This window comes from Centroberyx gerrardi, chromosome 1 (assembly GCF_048128805.1).
Source record: "Centroberyx gerrardi isolate f3 chromosome 1, fCenGer3.hap1.cur.20231027, whole genome shotgun sequence".
Taxonomy (NCBI): Eukaryota; Metazoa; Chordata; class Actinopteri; order Beryciformes; family Berycidae; genus Centroberyx; species Centroberyx gerrardi.
The window spans coordinates 13442995-13466410 of NC_135997.1; the positions used below are offsets into that span (position 1 = coordinate 13442995).

Here is a 23416-nt window from a genome sequence, read left to right on the forward strand (position 1 = left end):
AACAAAGCACACACGGCATACCAGCGATGCTCAGAGCATGCCACTGACACTCAGAAGTAACGTGGAATGAGCGAGAGCTGTCAAGGGCCGAGCATTAATGTAACAAAGCCCGGCTAAAGCCAAAGGTGTGAGGTATGTGCTTAATGTGCGCACCACAGGGGGATGTGTGGGAAGGCTTGGAATAGTCCGGATGTCCTTTTGCCATTGAGGACGTGTGTCAGGGAAGTGGAACATGTGGTCCGTTTCATCTAGCGGGGGCTGCCAGAGGTAAAACTGTCCATTACCACTGTCACTCAGCAGTATTTCTTTTGATGCCTTGAAAATGAATATTTCCTGTCCAAGTCCAGTTTATAACCGCAACAGATCCAATCAACCTATGAGATTATGTCACAGCTGTTTTGACAGGGTTTTTTTCCCCACCAAAATGCACTAATTACAAACACAAAAGCTAGTTTGCAGCTACAATGTACATCTCAAATTTCATGTCCGTTCCTTTATATCATCCTGGTGGTTATTTCTCACTCATCGCCCAGTTACAGCTCACTGCACATGAGCGAAGGGAGCCAGCAGCGGAGGCCAACACTACCAGAGTCAAGGGGGATCAGCAGGTGAAAGGAAACACCTCTGAATGGCACTATGACCATTGAGACAGAAACCAACACCAAAGGCAATCTGACACATGCTGACCTGGTATAGTCCTAAGATATCACGCCTGAGTCTACTGTCAAATAAAGGGTGTGTGCATGTGTGACTTTGATAGAAAATGATTTCAAAATGCTTTTATTTTGTGATTTGTGTGTGAGCTCTCAACAAAACACACCAACCACTAAAACATGGAATTATGTAAAACTGAAATTGCACAGATGATTTTTGAAAAAATTATTCACTACCTTTGTTTCAAATCAGGATAAATCACATCCAAGACTAGCATTGTACAGCATGTTTTTGGAATTATTTTGTAGGCTGTAAAATGGTGTTTGGAGTATTTTTCTGTGCAAAAACAAAATTTTTTGCTTCTTCACTGCTAGCAAAGCTCACATCACATCTCTTCAGTTGATCTGAAAGGGAATTTGCACTGCAGGACTGTTTCATTCGACTTAACCAGTTTGGAATATGTATCACATTTACATTTGGAAGCAAGAGAAAAGATGCATCTCCACTGTGTTAAAACTTCCCCCATAGTGATTTTTTTTTTTTTTGCTAGGGATAGGGATTTAGTGTCTTGCTCAAGGACACTTCAACAGGGTGGAAACTTGCTGACATAGGGTTTTCCAGTTAAAGGACAGTCTCTCTTAACATGAGAACACCTTAGTGCCCCTATAAATATTGATCTTACTACAGCGTCCAATGGGGAACTTGACAAACAAAGGGAGAGTGATAATTAATGGTTTCATTTGCACAGGAACTGTCCCAAAAAGCAGTCTGTGTATTGTAGAAAGGTGTGATATAAAAAAAAAAAACAGTTGAAAACCTTTGTTACAGGGTAAAGAAGAACAAATATATGATGAAATATATGAAGTTAACAGTCATTGTGCTGTTTTAATCATTGAAACAAAAGGTGAATATTTTTTTTTTCTAATTTAAGAGAAAAAAAACAACTTGGAGAGATCTCACATGAAAACCTACAAATAAGATTTGTATTTGGACTGAAATGAAGTGAGATACTTTTATATTCTGTATTACAATGCTATATCTATAAAAGATAAAATACACAAACAAAAGAATTTCATAGTTTATAGTTTGGTTAAAAAAAAAAAAAAAAAATCACAGTATACAGTACATAAATTCCTCCCACAATTTGCACTTAACTAAAACGATGATGTACAACCAGATGTATCAACATAAAGCCAAGAATGCAAACAGAGTAATAATAATATAGGAAAACAAACTTTCTTTTGCAAAGCACTGCCGGTAGCCACTACAGCTGAGGAGGTAGCTTCCTTAGTTAGCATCCCATTCTTGATTATTTGTTTTCTTTTAAAATAATTTACACACGCATACAAAAACCGACAACTACACTACTCAAAGATTTTTACATTTTCACCAGATGGGACTTCAGACATCTCAAATAATCAATGGACATTTGGTTGGTGCTAGAAATTACACACCCAGTCAAAACCTTGTGTACAAAATCCATAAAATGAAAATAGAAAATCTACCCAAAGAAAAAAACAAAATGACAATACGATGCATTATAAGGATACAAGAATGCCTTGTTGATGGAAGAAAGTTTCCCTACATTGCCTAAATTCCTGAGCACTCACATGATGCGCACATGTGGATACATGCTCCGAGGGTGTATCCACCTTAATGTGTACAGTCATGCTCCAGCACACCAAACATCAGTCAGAGAGCAATCCCCCAACAGTCACACACAATCTCATTCAGGTCAATTCTCTGGGTGAAAAGTGATCTACATTAATATGCGTTACAATATTATCATACCCCTCCCATGACAGCCTATACACTAAAACTGGACTATAAAGACTGAGTTGAAAATAACTTGTTGTGAGTCACTCACTGACTTCTGGATTGCAAGGATACTGTAAGCACCAAATATGTGCAACTTTAAGGAGAATTCCTGCCATTTTCAATCTGGGCCTTATTCTCCTAGTTTCTGCCATCGTGCCGATCAATTCTGTTCAAACTTTTGTCAGTTACTGAGAGGAGCTCTACACACCTCTCAGTTTGCAGGGAACAATGTTCTCCAATACAAAGACACCAAAAGAAACTCAAGTCGAACCAAAAAAGCACTCAAAACATGTCCCGTTCCAACACCACACTCACACTGCAGTTACACGTCTTTAAATAGCTGTGATTGAACAACTATCACACAGCATTTCAGTTATAAGTCCATTTGGTGCTCTTTGGCGTTGCTCACATACAAGTTTACTCTGCTGACTGCCGGTCTTCTGTCAAGTTCACATCATATCGGATAAAGTGGAAGAACGAGATGACATTTTGTTGCTGCAACTTGAGAGCATTCACGTGTTTAACGCATTGGAACGCCCATATCCAAAATTATATTTGCAGATATTGCTCACTTTTCGTTAAGTAGGGTTGATTGTTATTAGTCGGAATATAACTGAAGATTTTGTATTTTATTACCTTGGACTACTGACATCAGTAGATTCCCTGCCATGTTTACCGCTTGTGTTGACAGACTTACGCAATTCGAGAAACCAAGTGGTAGCCACAAAAAAATTCCCACATATTCTACTTGTAATTACCACTAGGATGTTGACATTAATGTTTTTTTTTCCAGTCAGTAGTTCGTATTTACAGTAAATCGAACAGGATGTGAGTGGCATCAGAGTACTGGAACATTCTACTTGCTAACGAGTTTACGCTGGCTAAAATATATCTAATACAGCAGAATATTAAAGTTTCAGGCCATAGATACTCATAAAATTGGATATAGGCTCATTACAGTGTGAGTGTTATTGTGATGAAACAGGACATGTTGTGGGTGTCTTCGTGTTCGACTCTTCAAGTTTCCCTTGCACTCCTTGCAAACTGAGGTACATAGAGCTCTACAGCTAAGTAATTGACAAAATGTTTTTATCTGAATCAATCAACATGATGGCAAAAACTAGGACAATAAGGCTCAGGTTGAAAATAAATGGAATTATCATTTAAGACTAGTGAAAATAATAAACTAACAGTGAACTCTTACAGTACGACAATACAATGCAAAAAGTCATTTGTTAAGGATTTAACATTTACCACAAGAGGTGCTGTTGTCTTGGTGAGTGCTTGGGTTCTGCATTCATCATTCAAAGGCCACCTTTCATATACCTGAAATTACCTTCACCCAGACATTCCTACTGCTCCAAACAATAAATTACAACACCACACAAAACCACCCAGCGTAGTTGTTGCTAAAACAGTGATATCTGCTACTTTTATCACATTCGTAACTCACTTTAAGTGAAGAACTGTTTATTATAAAACGGCATATATTTATACCATCATCATGCTCTCACGAAGTGAATACAGGGCGTGTTGCCCTGCGATAGATTATGATAATGTGGATTCTGGTCACATTGGGAGGGCGGGTAGGGAAGAAGAAGTTATTGTTGAACATTAGAACATTATTCCCCCTCCTTTAGTTGAAGACCACCAATCATTCTCCTGAAAGTTACGTTACATTCACACAGAAAATTCTAGAATAATGATTACATTTGCTACATTTTTGTTAAAAAAAAAAAATCAATAAAATACAAAATCAACAGGTACTGTAGAGAAGCTTTTAAAATTGACAAGTTGTATGACAATTTCAACAAAATGAAAAAGCTTATAAGTACAGGGAAAACAGAGATGTCACAAAATCCTTGCCTTTACAACAGAAGTGACAGATAATTTGAGGCTTGCAACATCATGGTATCCAGTCCAATCTAAAGCAAGAGGCAGGCACTGGTGGCAAGATTTTCCTTTGTAACATCCTTTGTTAACCAGCTTGTGTCATGACGTGCTCAGTTCTGCTTAGTTGCACCACCGGCAGGCAAAACATGCGCTTACAAATAGTCTCCAAGTTCAATAAGCATACCAAGTTCCCTTTAAGTGATTGGTTGAGTCTCTGTTTACACAGCAATTACAAAAATAAGTGCTTCTTGAATAGTCTGTTAGCAGGGTCGTTGGCACATTTTGCTGTTTGATATAACAAAATGTATATTCTTGTAGCATCAAAATTCACATGACAGAGAGATCTGTGTACACAGATATAGCTCTTGAGGGTTCCTTAGTCTTTGACGCGAGGTATGTTGTATGAGTAGTGTACAAGAGGAAGGCCTCTGCTCTGACAGAAGCAGGCTCTGCCGCAGGCCTGCACCTGGTCTGAGCTATCTGATACAAAGGAGTCTCCTTCGTCCGCATACTCAGACTGAGCTGAGGGTGTGCCACTGTCTGCCCAGTACCCCTCCGCACGCTGGCACACTGCAGCTCCAGCCAAAAGTGTGGGACAGCTATGAGACTTCACCAAGTGTCTGCAGACTGTGGAGGACGAGGGGGAAGAACAGGTCCTGGCATGCAGCGCTGCCTCACACTGCTCACATACAACTGTCTCTCCACAAAGCTGTGAGTACACCCCACAGTCAAAGCCTAGCTGCGTGGAGGAGCCTCCGTCCATGACCCCAGACCCTCCACCACTATCATCTCCCTGACCTTCAGCACCAGCCTTCACCTCCCTGCTCACACCTCCACGACCCCGCAGTCTCAGCCAGTCCTCCCTGAAGGCCGGGCTGAAGAACACATAAAGGACAGGGTTTAGGCACGCAGGCAGGGGGAAGAAAATGAGGGTGACGGACTTGGCGATCTCTGGGCCACCGGCAGTGGAGCCTGACCCGGTCAAGAGAGGGGCGAAGGAGAAAGCTGCCACGGGGCAGAAGAATATGCAATTGGTGAAGATTAGCCAAGCTACATGCCGCAGAGCTCCCGTCTGCTCCGGGTCTGCCAGCTCCACCCTGCCCAGGTGGCAGTACAGCTGGGTGTACACAGCTGCTGTGAACAAGTAAGCCAGCGCATTGAGCAGGACAAGAACTACTGTAATACTCAAAGCTGGACTCTCTCCACCGGCAAAGGGCAGGCAGAGAGGAGAGGCAGACTGGTCACTGGAACCTATGAGAGGCAGGCAGGCTGCCGCAGCAGCTAGGAGCCCGAGTAGTCCTGCCACAAGGCCGAAGCGTCGATCTCCTCTCCAGCATCCCTGATGGCTGCCAGCGCTCCTCCTGGGTGACACCATGACCTTCCCCAGAAGAGCCCGCACTGCCACGCTCCGCTCCACAGCTGCCAACGAGAGTAACAAAACCGCCCACTCGGAGGAGAAGACTGCCAGAGCTCCTGTGATCTGGCAGCCAGCGCCCATCTCCCACCACACACCAAACTCAGCGAAGGAGCCCCAGGTGGCAACATCGAGCACAGTCAGCACACCGACATACAGGCCTGTGAGCAGGTTGGCCAGCGCCAGCAGCCCCATCAGCAGCCTGGCTGGAGAGAGGGATGGAGTCAGGGAGTGGGCGAGGCCTGGAGCTCGGTGTGTGGGACAGAAGGTGGCGACCAGCACCAGGCTGTTAAAGACCAGGGACACCAGGCAGATGAACCAGACTGTCAGACGAATCATCCAGTTGCCCAGGAGATGCTCACAAGGCTTGAATGCTCCTGAAGATGGAAACAGTTCAGCTGGTTTTAATAATTAATAGGATCAATTTTGTAATTATTGAAAAGTAGTTTATCCATTCTAGGTCAGTTTATTTCACAGTTCCTGAATATCCATTGGCAAAAGTAAACACACCAAAATTGTTACACAAAAAAACGAAAAATAAAGCATGTAAAAAGCTGCTTACCCGGTGATGGAGAGCAATGCATAATCATCGAGATCCTTTCTACACCGTCCCCAGCTAAAATGAAAAATAATATGTAAGCTATGCACATTTTCAAAGGTCCAGTCCTAATCCAAAAGCATAGTCTCGCCGCAAAAAAATCCAGTCATGCACAGGAGGCATGTTGGCATTCTCAACTGTCACTTTGTTCTTGTTTGAAACCACAGATTAAGAGGCAAGACTCTGCTCTCTTGTTTCTGGTTTCGGGAGAGAGTAATGAATGATCACTTTTACAGACTGAACTGAGCTAAGGAATAAAAATACCATCTTTCAAAAACTGAAATTCATTCTCCATTACTATACAGAGGTGTCAAACTAAATCACCATTATCAAAAAATAATCAGCTGCCTGACAAATAATCTTAAGTAAAAAATGTATTATGGTGAGGACACAAGTTTTATTGGTCATTTTGTAATCACTTTTATGATTTGTGCATATCAACTCAAAATGCTACTGCAAATGCACATTTGTTCATTTTCTTGTGCCATCTGGCCTTTAGTAAATTAATAAATATAAGATACTGGGCTAATTAAAAGGGGAGAAAATTAAGCATTTTTAGAGACATTTGCTTATTACAGGCCTGGATTTGGATTTGGTTTATTTAGGTTTCACAGAGTACAGAGGAGCAATTTGCAGGGAAGTAATGTTAGTAATTAGCAGGTAAAATCCTGAGCTATGGCAGGATCAAAACGCACACAGGCATCCGCATCAGCACACGCATGCAGATACACAAACATGCATACACACACTTCCTCACATCTCAACTTTTACTTTTCTTACCAAGCATAATTTCCACAGTTTGATTACCAAGTAGTTTTACAACCTCATTTAAAAGACATATTACCTGCCACAAAGTAACACAGGAACAGGGAATTCTGTGTGCATTTGCTTGCAAAGTGGAGAGTATTTTGGATGCAGCAGCAAGAGTGTTTAATTTGCACTGTGAGCCAGTTGAAATGCAGAGAGAGAGTGGGCCAAAATTAATTGAAAACCAAAGTGATTCTACGGTCAATATCTGGCTAGCGGGCCTTGAGGTTGACGTGTTTTAATGAAACAATTTGCATAATTTGTCTCTATATTTCTCTGTTGCCTATGGATAAATGAAAGAAGAAAGAAGCATAATTAATGTATCCATGGTTCCAAGGATGCAGCTTTGACTGTAGCTTTCTTACCTGTAGATTTCTTCATGTTATTTTCTTCAGCAGAACTTATCATGGTGTCACATCCAAGAAATGCACAGCACTGGTAGGCATAGGGGACAGAGATGGACCTACGAACAAACAATTATCATTCAGAAAAATTATCCCGACAAGCTGACTGGTTAATAAAACTTGTTAATCAAATTTGCCTAATTTCATTGTGTTATGCAATTTTTGGCTAATTTGCACCATTTTGGACTCAAAATGATTGAGCTTGCATGCTTTGTGTCACAGGGCATGTTTGACAGGTGCAAGCAGCCTGCACATTCTGACAGTTTTATTTTTTTCCCCCCAGCTATTCTGACACTGTTTTGATACTGAAAACTTCCCAATGGAGTTTTTACCTGTGGAATAAAATCATCATTACCCACCTGTCCATAAAAACAGTTAAGCATGTATTAGGCTTTTAAGACTACTTGGGACAAAATGACTTTAGGGACACACAATCTTTAAAAAAAATATATTATAAAAATCACAACATTTACAAAGTGTCTTCCTACCCTTTTTGTAAAAAAAATGGTGGAAAAGGTAAGCCCATATCAACTCAGTGGCCACTTTATTAGGAACACCTTTTGGCAGCACATTCAAGCTGTGAGCATCCTGTTCCACCTCATTTCAAAGTTGCTCAGTTGGGTTGAGATCTGGCGACTGTCCAGGCCGTTAAACTAAAGTCACTGTCATGTTCCTGGAACCATTTGGAGATGATCCATGCTTCACAACATGACGCATTATCCTCCTGGAAGTATTCATTAAAAAAAAAATGTAGCCTGTTGCCATGAAGGGATGCTCCTGGTCAGCAACAATGTTTAGGTATGCTGTGGCATTCAAATGATGCTCCATTGGTACTGAGGGGCCTAATGTGTGCCCTGAAAACATTATTACAATACCACCAAGTAGCCTCTACTGTTAGCACCTGGCAGGATTGACCCATAGATTTATATTGTTTCCACAAAATTCTCACCCTGTCATCGTGGGACCAGGCAACATATTTTCACTCTACAATCATCCAACTTTGGAGGTCATGTGGCCACTGTAGCTTCATCTATTTCATTCATTGAGTTGTTTGGACTGAGATGTCCTTCTGCACCTCACTGTTGTACTGAGCTGGTATTTGCATACTTGTGGCCTTCTGCCTCTTAGCTTGAATAAGTCTTGTCATTCTCCTCCAACCTCCCTCATCAATGAGGCATTTTCACTTTCAGGACTGCTGCTGACTGGATGTTTTTGTGTTTATTGCACCATTCTCAGTGAACTCTAGACACTGTAGTGTCCCAAAATCCCAGGATATCAGCCATTTCGAAGATCATACCATCATCATGCCATGATTCATAGTCATCTAAACCATTGTAATTATTAGTCTTTATTTAGATGTGACCCAGTTTGGAGGATCAAGCTGTTTGCGTGGTGTACCTAATAAAGTGGCCACTGAGTGTATATCACAAATTCCTACTGTAATTGCAACATTCAGCAAAAAAACACCAATACAAGCCTTTTTTTCAATATCATGTATTTGCATTTTTGATTTTATCATTGCCAATCAAACTCAATTTCTTTGCGGTTAAATTCAGTTTTAACTATAAATTAAAACTTATTGCCAGCATGGACTTTTCATATTTTCATTGTGTTTCAGCAGATCTCAATATGTATGTATTAGATCTTATTACATCCTTTCCTGAGGAGTGCAGATAACGGGACTCTACTGCAGAACATGGAAATTCTTTCTCACCTGAGTTTGGGTAAGTTTTTGGCAGTCAGCACATTTTTCATCTGCAGGTTCCCTGAGAGTTTCAGCTGATTGAGGGCACTCAGTCCACTTGTTGGAATCACAGTCAGAGAGTTCATACTCAAATCTCTGAAATGAAAAATGATTACACACATGCAATGAAATACTGTATACAATACAAACAGAAAAAGCAAATTATGTGCTGTAAATGCAGTATTGAATCTATTTTAAGATTAGGTGGAATTACACGGGTCATACTCACAGGTTGGTAAGTGCAGTCAGGGTGAGGAAAGCATCTCTGTGAATGACTCTGATTTCATTTCTACTCAGGTCTCTGTAAAACCAAAATGCAATGCACTCATAATCTAGGCATAAAACATTTGTTCTTTGTTTTACAGTGACGACTGGTTTGTGTGTGTGTGTCTGTGTGTTATGGCTGAGAAGACTTACAGCAAACGTAGAGCAGAGAGACCTTGGAAAGTGTCCCTGTCAATTTGTTGAATATGGTTGTGTTGCACGCTTCTGTTGAGTTGAAACAGGATTTAAATAGATTTTATTATAGCTTTGTTTTGATAAGACGCATTCCATAAATTGTCCTCGTCTGAAATACAGTGTGATCTCACTTCTATTTTCAACATTTTTTCAACACTCACATTTCCTGCAGTTTAAGACAGCCCTGGAAGGATGGCAGCTCCTCAATCTCATTGTAGGAAAGGTCTCTGATGGAGGAAAACAAACAGCCTCAGCAATGAACTACTGGGACAACATTTATTTATTTATTTATCTTTCCATAAGAGAATGGAGACAAAAGGTTGCAGTGTTTGCCATGCTCTACCCACTCAGCTATACAGGTCTATAAACTCTTTTCCGACTCTCCTGGGTGGACACTTTCTTCCAAAGTGACTTGTAGTATCATAAATGCCTACATTTTTTGCATGGACAGGAATCAAACTCCTAACTGTAGCAGTGCTAGTGCCATACTATATATATATAGGAGCAATTGTTCCTGCCCTAGAGAGTTAGAGCTAAAGAAACCTCCAGCTGCTAACTAACTAACTAACTAACTAACAAGCACTAACTAACGCATCTCACTGTAGGGCTAAATGTGTTTATTCGGCAACTGCAGAATGTCTCAGTAGTTGATTAGTCTAGTCTACATTGTGTAGAATAAGGAAAAATATCAGGCTACACTCCAACAAGTCAGGTTTTTTTTGTGTTAGGAGTTAACAGTGAAAAACGTGATACTTAACTTATGGCAAACAAAAGAGCTTTGATAAAACTTGGATCTCTTCTAGCCTCAATTAGGATAATCAGAGGTACACTCCCAAAACCAACCCCCTTTCCCAATCCCATCTCTACCAATTATTTTGTTAAAAATTTCCAAACACAGCAGAGAAGAAAACTTATGATGCTTTAAAAGAAGCCACATAACCAGCCTTATGTCTTAGGGCAAACTGTTCCAACTTTTAGAGCCTTCATGGTGAACGCCTGATTATCTTAAGTCTTCAACAAGTGAGACTAGTCTTGAACAAGTGGGACTTTTTGTGTATGACCTATTCTAAGTCCTGTGTGTGGTGACAGGAGAGAAAATAGTCACTTACAGAGTCCGAACCAACTTAAGATCCTCACACAGATCAGTGGGGATGGATGATATCTTGGTTCCTGATAGGGTCCTGAAAATGAAAAACCCAAATCAGTCACCACTGACACGCACCACAAGATGCATGAAAACAAGACTACGGAGAAACTGAAGTCAAACAATGTGTCAGTTTTGCAGAGCGGATGTTGTATCGAAGTGCACTCACAGGCTCTCAAGGTTGTTAGTCCACGTAAGGATTGGGAAATCCTGCATCATACTGGCCCCACGCAACATCCTGAAACACACATTGTAACAAATAAGAATATTTCTTTACATGATGATGAAGTATGATTCAATATGGAGAGTACACAACACATAATGCTAGCTTTTCAGAAAGGCAATATTTCATATACTAGCATTAAAAAGAAAGAAACTTCAATAGCTATTTAAAAATGCTTTCATCATCAGTGAGCACACCAACACTCGTTGACACTTATTTGTCTGGACTTACAGGGAGTGCAGGTCAGACAGATTCTGGAAAGCTGAAGCCCCCACGAAGGACAGAGGGTTGTCATAGAGATGGCTGGAAGGGCAGCAAGAGAAGAGGGACAGGATTCAAACCAAAATCATTTACTATGCGAGAATGGCACCATCTTCTGGACATTCATCTTTCAAAGCCTCACGATCACATCCCATATCGGTCTAAGTGTGTGTTGGCAGGGGGGAGGGGGGCGGGTGTGTGCGTACAAGCATCTGAGCATTGTGTCTGTCAATATTTGTGCAGGTTTCAGCTATTTCTGTGCAATGTCTATTTTATCGTAGTGCCAGTGGAACGTGTTTGGAGTTTGACCTTACATGGTTCGCAGCAGGGGGTTATTATGGAAGGCTCCTTCAGGTATGGAAGCTATATCGTTGCTGTGGAACCCGCTGCAGAAAGAAGACAGTTAAGGAGACAGTTTAACTACAGTCTGTTGAATATAAAACATTACATGGAAAGATGTAATTTAGTAAGAAAAACACTATATTCTTGCAATCCCAATCCTGAAGATCTGTAGCAGGCAAATGATGATAAAAAACCTGACTGATAACTAAGACCTTTGTTTATTTGTCCTCATCTATCCCAACCATGTACTACATATGGAGAGTCAGAGTAATTTAGAGCCAGTCATAGTTACAGTTAAAAGGGAAATAAATTCTTCAAGAGTAATAGTATTTATTTTCTATGATTTGAAAAGTTGAAAAAAGGTTGAAGCTCAGTTATGAATCTTTGTGGGAATTAAGTTGTGCTCGTGTTTGAGGTTCTGTGGTTGTACGAAAGTTTTGCACACTTGAAATATATATATATTTTTTTAATCTTTCCTTGTAATTCCAGTTTGAGAACTTTGAATGCTTGAAATTTAATGTTTGTATTAGGCTGATTAATTAACACCAAATTAAATCATAAAACAACAACATGTAAAGCTACGACACTCACAAGGTTTCAGCAGTTAATTTCTCAGAGCTACGAATCCTAGAATTTGTCAGTGTTTTCTTGGAGGAACAGTTTGTGATTGTTTTTGCATTTGCATACCTTTAACCGACTGATAGGAAGTCCAGCCAGTGACAACAGTTTCAGTGTGAAAGGTGGCATATGATTGGCTTGGATTTCAACAAAGGACAGATGATTGGTCAAGAGCACATGGCCCCGCCTCCAGGCCCCACTAGTTTACAGGACGTCATGTACAAGCTTCCAAAACCTGAAGTTACAAACTGATGCCCCACACTGACAGAAATCCCACAATGTATAGCTCTGGTCAGACTGATACGAACATTAAATTACACACATTCAAAGATTTTTGAAGTATTCAAACTGGAAATGCAAAGATGGATTGTTTTTACTTCAAGTGTGCAGAACATTCTTACGACCACAGAACCACAACCATGACAAATTAATTCCCACAAAGACTCAAAACAAAGGTTCAACCTTTCAAAACAAAGCTTCAAGCCTTCAACCTGTGGCAGTGGGCTCTCAATAGACACTAACATGAATGGGAGGTTCTAGTGAGGTGAACTGATCTTTTGATCAAAAGGGCCATCAGCATTAAATTAATGTAGAGTTCTATTACACAATGTTCTAAATTAGGGATTAAAAGCAAAAAGTAAAACCCTGAAAATGAAGAGCTACAAGAGGGGCCGAAGACATGTCAATTCAACAGTTAAGTGTATCGCTGTCATTGTGACTGAATTTTGTCCATCCCTCTGTGTGGCAGGATTGCCACACAGGAGGAGAATAAAACAACACAGCAGCAAGTGAAAACAGTCTAAGTGGACTGTGTTCTTCAGGGTGCCATCTGGACCCCTTCATTAATCTCTCTCTCTCTCTCTCTCTCTCTGCCACGTCACAGCTCCACTGAGAGACACATCACCAGTTCACATTTCTCACGAAAACACATAACCTGCCAAAACTGACAATACATTGAAGAATGGCCTTAGTGGCTCCCATCTTCACGCCCTGATGAATTATCTGACATAAGGTATATCAATACAAAATGTTTCCCTAAAGGAGGAAGAAAGAAATGAGACAATATACTCACAGCTCCTTGAGTTTGGGAAGAGCCTCTATTGCTTTGGGAAAAACCATGAGGTTGTTGAAGTTGAGATCACTGAGAAGAGAAAGAGAAACAGTTTCATCAACAACTTTATCACACTAAACCATGCTATGTAACGCTACACTCAAATGACAGTGTCAGGAAAGAAGCATTGCTAATAGGGGTGTAACGATTATCTGATTTGAACCAGGGAGATTGTTCCAGCTGTGTTATACCAGCTGTGCATGGTGTAGCAGTACTGATTTAAAGATATGGGACCAGGTGAATGGGGGGGGGGGGGGGGGGGGGGGGGGGGGGGGGCTAACAAATCATAGCAGCCATCTTTACAGTTAGGGAAACTCAATTTGACATTCAAAACCATGAAAACTGATTTCTCTTTTAGTGTAGCTTAAACCTGGCTTGACACAGGTTCTGCATCTTTCCTTCTCCCTCCCCAACACACTCTGTTATGACTATCCCTCTCCCTTTTGTGAATGTAGCTGTAGTTTATGTATGCTGTGTTCATGTGATGTGGGAATATTTATTGGAGCGACTGGTGACTCAAGGCAACCACTTGGGTGTCCACGCATTCAACCTCTTTTGAAACCGTCAAACGCCATGATTCAAGTTTTCTGTAGACTGGTTGCTCATGATAATGATCCTTTTTCACCATGAACACACACGCACCTAGTGAGTGATACATTTGAATTCATGTTTTACAGCAAAACAAACATTGTAATGCAACCACAAACAAAAACCAAGTAGTTGTATTCTGTCAATGCAATTTATTCTATTATTGCTATCTGTCACAATCTGTTTACTTTAGTGCTTTATATAGTAAGGACTGACTAGCCGTATCCTTTGTTTCTGTTTTTGGTGGGGTGGAATGGAAGATTTTCATATTTGTAGCAGTGGATCATTTTTTCCATTGCTGTAAAATGTAGGGGACATAGAGAGGTTTGTTATGTTGTCAAGCTCCAGAGAAATATCAAAAGGTACATTATATTTCACATTAAAATGTGCAACTACTCAGAAATTTCAGTTATTTGACACAGATGCCTTGCTAATGACATTTGGCATAATGTTGATTACCAGATGGGTTTTTTGTGGATTACCACGAGTCCCAGTCGGAGTAAGAACAAGGACACCAAAACAAGTAAATTCTGCATTGTGATTCATGGAACTGAATCAAACTATCGTATTGAACAGTATCATATCAGATCACATCAAAAATGCATCCAATCGTAATGAATCACTGACCTGCTCAAATGTATCTTTCCTGTACTGAATTGCTGACTATATATTTTGATTCATATTGAATCAGTCTAAGATTCACATACTGAAAGATTCACATTCCTAACTGCTAAGGTAACAGACAGGCAGGACATTTGGCAGGGGAAAAGTAGAGGTCAGGCAAATCCACCACAGAGATACCTGGCCAAATGGCATATTTTTAGATTACTGGGTTATTAGATTATAGATTACTATTAGATGACTGCATCCAAAATAAACACTGTTATTGAGTTTTCTGTTGGCTTGTCAGTATCTTCAGAAATGTCAGCCTAAAATACCCGGCTGTCAGCACTTAATACTCATAACAAAATACTTGCTACCAGTATTAAATTACTAATTCTTTTAGATTTCACAGCTGGTATTCAGCAGTGATAACCAATATGCTTGTGTTGAAATTTAGGCTAAACATACTAACAAGTCAACAGAAACACAGAATCAGTGCTTTATTTAGTTGCACCAAGGATAAAAAAAAAACGTATACTGACATTATTTAGTATAAAACTGTACATGACTTCTGCAGTTTTCCACCTTGGCCAGTACATTGCAAAAGGCTCCGGTGCTGTACAGTAGCTGTTAGCTATTAGCTAGGTAAGGCTGCCGCTAAAAGATGTGTCATGGCTGTCTGGCGATAGTGGCAGGAGGAAGTGAACAGTGGGAGGGCAGAGTTGATAAGCATCATGGACTTTGCTCTATTTATCCTAGAGCAATTAAAGGAGGAAGTGGACACAATGACGTCCGGAGCGCTGCAGCAGAGGTGGGTGGGGAGCTGTTCACATACACACACACACACACACACATTAAATATGACTGCACACTTACAGTGTCTCTAGGTTCACTAGTCCACTGAAACAGTTGTCCCCTATCTCCTTAATTCTGTTGTTATGAAGATGCCTGAAAAATAAAAGACAATAACTTCACACTTGAATCGTCACAAATATGTGAGAGTTCTATCAAATTTTCATACCAAGAGAAAACTGACATAAAACAACCTTTCACATTCACCAAGGGGTCTCCCATCTTTGGTGCAAGAACAAAGCTACTCTTTAATCCAGCCTTGCTTTATACAAAACATTCATAAAACTGATCCATTCTACATAAGACAGAAGTGATTTTGTATGGCACAGTGTGCGATTTTGTGAATCAGGTGTGTATGTGTGTATTTGCAGTAGGCTTTCCCTGCCTAATGGATTCAAGGTCTTTTCTTCCTGTTTATTCTGATCTGTTTATACTAGCCCTGCAGCAACATCATTCAACATGTGTATATGTGTGTGTGAATGTGTAACAACAGCCATGAAAAAAAAATGGACGTTTGGTGCAATCCCCCTGATTCATAATACTCTAAATATTTTAAACTATTTTTAAACTTGCTCTCACAGAATGTTTTATCATTTTCCACTATGCATAAAGCAATAAAATCCTCTCAATTTTACAAGTCAAGCAACTTTTTTCAATGTGTCATTAACATTCAAATTCAAAACCCAATGGAACATTTCACTGCGAAATGCTTGCATGCAAAAACAGTAGCAGGGCATGAGCAGCAACCCGTTTTGTTGCCTTATTAGCTGTGAGCTGTGAAAATAAGTACTATACTTGTACTAGGAATTTGAATTGCAGTGGCTCAGGGGAAACTTACAGAGCTGAAGCAGAACACAAGTAAAGTTACTATGCATTGATTTGCAGCGGTGGAATAATGCAGCTGATGAATGAAACAACTACTAACAATTCTGAACAACTAAATAATTCTAGCGGAGTGGCAATATTATCATTCATGTCATATTTTACTAAGTGGATGGCTTTCAAGAAAATCAACTAGAGGAGATTTTTGAATCTTGAAATAACTTTAAAACTGTAAAAAAAAAAAAAAACTCTATTGGGGCCAAAATGAATAAATAAATAAATAAATAAATAAATAAATAAATAAAATAAAATGAAAATTCAAGAGTTATTTTCCTACCCTGACGTTGGTGAATGTGTCCACCCCTTCATTACATACCATGGCTCCAAAACTGAACAACGCAAACTGTGAATTTTGTGAACCATTACACTACAATTATGTGCTTGGTGTGTATTATGGGGAATTTGCATGGTAAGTGTTGGCTTCCAACTTCAGAAATATCCTGATCTACTTAACACTCGATCATATAACTTGGAGGAGAGTAGGAGCAGCAGTAGCCTGAGACGCAGGCTTACTCCTGGAAGGTTGCTGATTAAAATCCCTGGACTGGTTGAAAAAATCTGGGTTGGGGAAGTGAACGAGTAATGCTCCCCTCCCGCAACAACTACTACTGAAGTGAGAAAAACAGTATAACCCTCACTCTCGCTTCAGCTACTCCCCCAGGTCATTTCTGTAAATGTGTGTGTTCTTAGTCAACATGCCTGGTTAAGGGTAAATAATAAAGTATGCCAGCGGGTTATTACTGTGGAGTTGTTATTTAGTGGGTGGGTCTACGAAGAATCACATGCAAAGTTCAAAACTGTTGCAAGTTAGTTTTAATTCTCCTGACTCCACTGTGGGTTCACTTTAACGACTCTAAACATGATATCTCATCAGATTTTGTGGCTCTGAAAAGATTATTCTCCCTGATCACGGTGGCAATGTTGTGTACCTTCTATATAAGTTCTATTGCACTTTTACTCAAGATACTTGATCACCAAAGGGTTGAATGATGAAATTCCATGGCATGTAATAGTCTAAATGTTTTTTGATTGAATTTATCTATTTTGTATATTGTATCACTTTTAGCTATTGAATGATGTGTGACAGTTTTTCTGTGATTGATAGTTGTGCGTTGGAGATGTACAACATTGTGTGTGATTCCAGCTTATATGAAGTTTGGATATTAATTACTGTCTGAACCAATACACACCTAATGAAGTCAGTGTATACAGTGTGCATTTCACAGTGACGAAGGTCAGATTGGACAGAAACGCTTAGTGACATAAATAAAAATAGTGTTGTATTCCAAGAGCAGTGTGCATGTGTTCATTCTGCTAAAATGGAAATGAGACTGGAAACATAACTTACAGCACCACTAGACTGGTGAGGTTGGCAAAGGCATTGTCGGGTATGTAGGAGATGCGGTTGAGCGCCAGCGTTAGAGCCTGTAGGTTGGCCTGGTGTCTCAGAGGACCAATGGGGACCTCTGTCAGGTTGTTATCATCCAACCAGAGGTGGCGTAGTTGCTGAAGGCCTTCAAAACTGTCCTCTGGAACTGTGGTGATATGGTTCGCATCCAGACGACTGCAGAACAAACAAATGTAGGGAAAAAAGCAGATTCACTGAATTAATATTATTATTGGGATACTGTGCTTCAATGGACTACGACATATGATATTGTGGGTTTGAATTAGGCTAACCCACTTCACGCCAACCCCTTTGTTTCTCTCTTTTTTAGGCCCCACAGTCCAATAATCATTGCATAATTTGATTTTCTAATAGATGTAAACTTTTGGCAGTTGTGTTGCCTTTTTTCAAACAAAATATATAAATTCCCTCAACATTTGCCACAAATTTCTGAAAAACAAAACTCAACCATTAAGAGAAATTATTAATAATAAATTAATATCTCACCGTTGCCACATGAAAACATTTTAATGCTATCCTTCCATCCATTTTCATGCTACTTATCTAGGTCAGGGTCACAGTGGCATCAGGGCAAGCAGAGCAGTCCGTAGACTAAATGTCCTTTTTAGCCCACAAACTCCTCCTGCTTCTCCTGGGGTAACCCCAGTCCCACCGGGAGATCTAGTGTATCCAGTGTATCGTGGGTCTACACTGGTCTCTACTCAGTTGGCCACATCCTATATACCTCCGATTGGAGGTGCCCAGGGGCATCCCCACTAGGTGCCCACACCACCTCGACTGGCTCCTCTCAATGCAGAGGAGCAGCAGTTACCCGCAGCAGAGATACCTGAACTCCTCCACTTGGAGGTGCTGACCCTCATCCAGACAGTGTCATACTTGGTAGTAAACTGTTTTGATGCATATTGGAGATCACAGTTCAATAAGGCCAAAAGGATGACATCATCTGCAAACAGCAAACCCCACCCTAATGTCAATGAACTGGACACTTTCCAGAGATTGGCCGCACCTTGATATCCTGTCTATGAATATCACAAACCGAACTGGAGACAAGGTGCATCATTGACAGAGTCTGATGACAACTTTGACAAGCTTTACTTGGTGGCAAGAATGCAAACACAGCTCTCACTCCGAGTGTATAAGGTCTGAATGGTTCGCAGCAGTGGCCCTGGCACCCCACACTTCCAGCACCTCCCACTGGATACCTCAAGACACAGTCATAAGGTCTTTTCCAAATCCACAAAACACATGTAGACAGAATTGGCAAACTCTCTTGAAAAGCAAGTCAACTGCTCCGTGACCAGGATGAAATTCCCATTGTTCCTCCTGGATCTGAGGCTCAACCATCAGCCTCTGGCATGGACACTCCTTCCTTTATTTATGTAAAGATAAGGACCACCACACCTCTCTGCCATCCAAAGGCACTGTTCCCAAAATCCACTGCAGAGCTTTCCAACTACCTCAGTGAACTCTGCCAAGGAGATGGGCTAAAACTCTCCAGAAACTTCCAACACTGCCTTGTGAACAGAGGGTATGTCTGTTGGGTTTAGTTCCTCAACGTTTTCTTTCCACTTTACAAAAATGTCCCCAGTCAAGGTCAGTATGCCCACCCATGTTGAGAACAGCTTGAGTGATGTCCTGCCTTCCCCTTCTCCTGAGTTGCTTAATGGTTTGCCAGAGCCTCTTTGAGGCAGCCCAAAAGTTGTTCTCCATAGCCTTTCCAGACTCCTCCTACACTCTGGCTTTTCCTTCTGCAACCACTGCAAGTGCAGCCTTTTTGGCTTACCGCTACCTCTTGACAGTTGAATTAAGTATGATTCTTTATGAGCGAGATGAAATGCAACAGTCCCAGGCAGGAGTACATCACGGATGCATAGTATGCGCCTTAGCCAAATGAGCCACCAGGACACCCAAGTGTTTGGCATGTTTAAAAAAACAAAACAATACAAAAAGTTTTATTGAATTAAAAGTCAAATATAACAAACAAATTACTAGTTGTCTTTGTAGTTAATCTTCATCTTTGCCTATTTTATACACATAGAGCAACAGAGGTTAGAGATCGCCTTGAGGAAGACTCTGCTCGTTACCAGCTCTGGGGGCAGTGATCTGTAGATGACTGTGTGCTCAGACCTCCCTGGAAGGGAGCAAGCAAAAATAAACTTTCCTTACAAAGATCAATTAAGTCTTAGTACATAATACATAGTACATAGTCACAGTGGGGCAGTATGGAGCCCTCCTCAGCTGGCCCAAATAGTGTTATATGGGGATAGACTGCTTCAAGTTGCTGTACTCTTCTGTCAGGTAGTTTGTTGTGCAACTTTAGGTGTGTCACCTCTAATGGCATCCAGTTGTGCTCTGATGCAGCTGTTGAGGGTGGGATCTGGAGATTGACTGACAAAGGAAATGAAGATTCAGACCAACAAAGCTCCTTCCACCATGTTGGTGAACTGATGTACTCAGTTGATTTCCATACCACCATCATCCTTCCTAAGACCGATGTTATCCAGAAAAATGCTTAGATGTTTAAAATCCTCTACTATTTCTATGAGCTGATCATTGATCATTCCAAGTTAACTTGGCTGAACCTGGTTGTGATTACAGTTGTTGCTTATAACCAGTTCTTTGTTTTATTAGCATTTGATTAGTTAATCAAGACCTTCCTCTCTGCATTACCCTCCTGCAGTAACCATGTCTTTGTGTGGTAATTCTCTCCAAATACTCATGACCCCTGTGTTGGGTGCTTTTAGGTCTGACTGTTTTAGTTTCCCTTGGCCCTGTTGGATTTTATTGGAGAGCAGCGCTCCCTGCAAACTAAGGGAAAATGGTATGTAGATCTCTACAGTGAAGTAATTGACAAAATTCTGATCAGAAATGATTGTCAAGATGGAAAATAAGGCCCTGGTTGAAAAACAAAACAGAATTATGCTTGAAGCAAAGATTTGTGCAGTATTATGAACACAGTATTACAACTTCTTTTCATAATATCGTTCCCTCTTGCTACTCTCTCTCTCTCTCTCTCTCTCTCTCTCTCTCTCTCTCTCTCTCACTCTTGATCCTCCAGTTCTCCTGTTTGTTGTTACTCTCTCTCTGTCTGTCTCACTCTCCCTCAAAATTCCTTAAGTGTCTGTGCTGGAAGCAAAACAGTCTTGATTGACATTTAGCTCTCTAAGGCTTTATACAAACCCAGCCCTGGCTCTGCCAAAGCATATTACTTCAGTTACAGACCTTAAAACCCTCACAGAGAAAAGACATCTGTTAAAAAGAAAGAAGAGAGCAGAAAAAACGAGGGGGGAAGCAAGGGACAAGGGGGACGGATATGGAGGGGTGATAATAGCTGAAAGCTGGATTTTCAGCACGTTTTTCCAGCTGGATCCATTCCTCCATTAGTCCCTGTCAAACTCAGAAGCACAGAGGCAGGCGAGGGGAGTGGGGGGGAGACCACAAATGGAGTCATGTACACAGTTCTGGTTGCAACGACACTGACATTCAGTAGTCACTGAAATTTTGATGGTGACTAGCAAACACATGGAGTACACAAGAGCTCCTGGATACCCCAACAAGCCAATATAACAATGGATGAATCCTGAAAGAAGTAAATTATGGAAACTTGATAAGAAAAGTTAACTACAAATCTGCTGAATAAAAATGTCACTTTCATTGGGGTTTTGCTGGGTTTAGTGCACAATCGTTGCAGTATAAGTGAAGTGTGGAACTGCCCCTCAATGACACCAAGTCTCAAGGCTAACTGATGCAGAATTTAACAGTTACACTCTACTTGGCTGCCAGGAAGCGTAGTGATGTCTCTCATTCCTCATCACATTGCCATCTTGTGGTAAGACATACAATTTTAATTACTTATGCCTTGCAGTCACGTATTTCTCAAGATGTTTACATTGAGAACAGCCATATTGGGGACCTTGCGTGATTGTCTGATTTACCATTACATTTATGTAGTGCAGTGATGTGAAGTATTTGATACTTGCCAAGATTTACACAAGCTAAAGCAGCACTATGGACAAAAAGAATCACTTGCATCACTGCTCTCTACAGTACAGTTGCATATCGTGTTGGCATTGAGGGCAGAGATACTTTCAGTACAGCTTCTGTCACACGTCCGAGGAGTTTGCACAAATGTTGTACTAGTTTGGCTCGCTAGTAGAAATAGCTGGATGCGTTTTGATTTGCTTCAGCATTGTTGTTGTAGAGCCATGGCACGAAAACTTTGTTCCACATACCTTACACTTACCAAGATTGTCTTTTAGGTGCTAGGCTTTTGTGAGGCTTCAATAATGACATAATTGCTACCAACAGCAGCTACGAGGCATGAATACAAAACAATACAAGAGAGAGACAGTGTGAAGAGCGTTTATCTTAAATGCCGCCTGAAGCCATCTAGTGGCTGATCTATGGCCTTAGCTCTTACTCAGCCGTTTGAGCACTACATGATTTGTTCCGCTCTGTTAATATTATTTTAATTTAGCATCTTAATATCTTAAAAAAAGGTTAATGGAAAAATTACAAAAGTCAATATTCTAATAAAATATTCAAATGTTCGGTTTTTATGACCCATCCCTAACAAGTGTGCAGCCTGTCTCTGACTAACAATTGTACGTACTGGAAAGGGGATACAATGTCTCTGCAGGGTAATCATTAAATCCAGGGATCAACCCATGAACCGATGTTGTTACTGGTTTTGTGTGTCTATAAGAGTTATTAATTGCATCAACAACTGATTATGATTGGAATATTTAAGCTATATTTCATAATATACAATTTAGGCATACCCTAAATTGGACGTGTTTTAATAACTTTTTGGATTCAAACGAGAGTACCAGTTGGCCCTGTGTTTGTGTGTTGGAGAGCAGCGCTCCCGGCGACCTGGAGGTATGTAAAGCTCTACAGTTAAGCATCATGATGGCAAAAAGTAGGAAAATAAGGCCCAGGTTGAAAATAACCGGAATGATCCTTTAAAATAATGTGGCTGAATAAATCGTTTTTATACAGAGTAGCAACTGCTTAATTTAGTTATAATCAGTTGAACTTTGTTCAAAAAGACAATGGGATGCAGCGGGAAAGCCGCTAGCGTAGCACACCTGCTAGCGTTGGCTTAGCAGTGGTGTTAATTCCTCAGAAAATCCCCATTAATTTTCCCATTGACAAATGGAGAATGCTTTCATAAACTACCTTCACGACCTTTACCAGAACAGTTGTTTAATGTGTTAATAATAGGCTTTAATCAAGTTCATTCCAGTAAACATTGTAAAAATTCAATTTTGCGCTCCTGCATGTATGTATTACAAATATGACTTGTTCGACTAGCTGCACAAAGCACATACTGTCTGACAAAAACTCTGAATGTCAGTCAGTAGTAACTCATTGCTTAACCCTTCATGAATCCATATGGTCATTAATGTGCCATGGCCTAGAAATGTTCTAGCTAAGTGAAGTATCGCTTTTAACACTACTCCAGAAAAGCTTGATATTTATGTCCAAACCCAACAGATTGGAATGAGCTAAATTTTGGTTCAATGCTCTGTTTTTTGTAAATTATTATTATCATGTTTTAGTTTTTGAGTGGCATACTTGACAGCTAAAT

At 40.5% G+C, this 23416-nt stretch overlaps 1 protein-coding gene across 1 annotated transcript in view; it reads right to left on the reverse strand.

The window, feature by feature from the left end:
• Window positions 1–1720: 1720 nt before the first annotated feature.
• Window positions 1721–23416, reverse strand: part of lgr4 (leucine-rich repeat containing G protein-coupled receptor 4) — a 38097-nt gene continuing 16401 nt past the window's right edge. Inside the window, exons 5-18 of the mRNA XM_071917205.2 lie at window positions 17764–17979; window positions 15558–15629; window positions 13452–13520; window positions 11734–11805; window positions 11390–11461; window positions 11105–11173; window positions 10901–10972; window positions 9953–10018; window positions 9750–9821; window positions 9562–9633; window positions 9303–9428; window positions 7550–7647; window positions 6342–6395; window positions 1721–6156 (exon numbers count right to left, since the gene is read on the reverse strand). Coding sequence (XP_071773306.1) covers window positions 4742–6156; window positions 6342–6395; window positions 7550–7647; window positions 9303–9428; window positions 9562–9633; window positions 9750–9821; window positions 9953–10018; window positions 10901–10972; window positions 11105–11173; window positions 11390–11461; window positions 11734–11805; window positions 13452–13520; window positions 15558–15629; window positions 17764–17979 — 2545 coding nt within the window. The 3' untranslated portion in view covers window positions 1721–4741. The remainder of the gene's footprint in view (window positions 6157–6341; window positions 6396–7549; window positions 7648–9302; window positions 9429–9561; window positions 9634–9749; window positions 9822–9952; window positions 10019–10900; window positions 10973–11104; window positions 11174–11389; window positions 11462–11733; window positions 11806–13451; window positions 13521–15557; window positions 15630–17763; window positions 17980–23416) is intronic.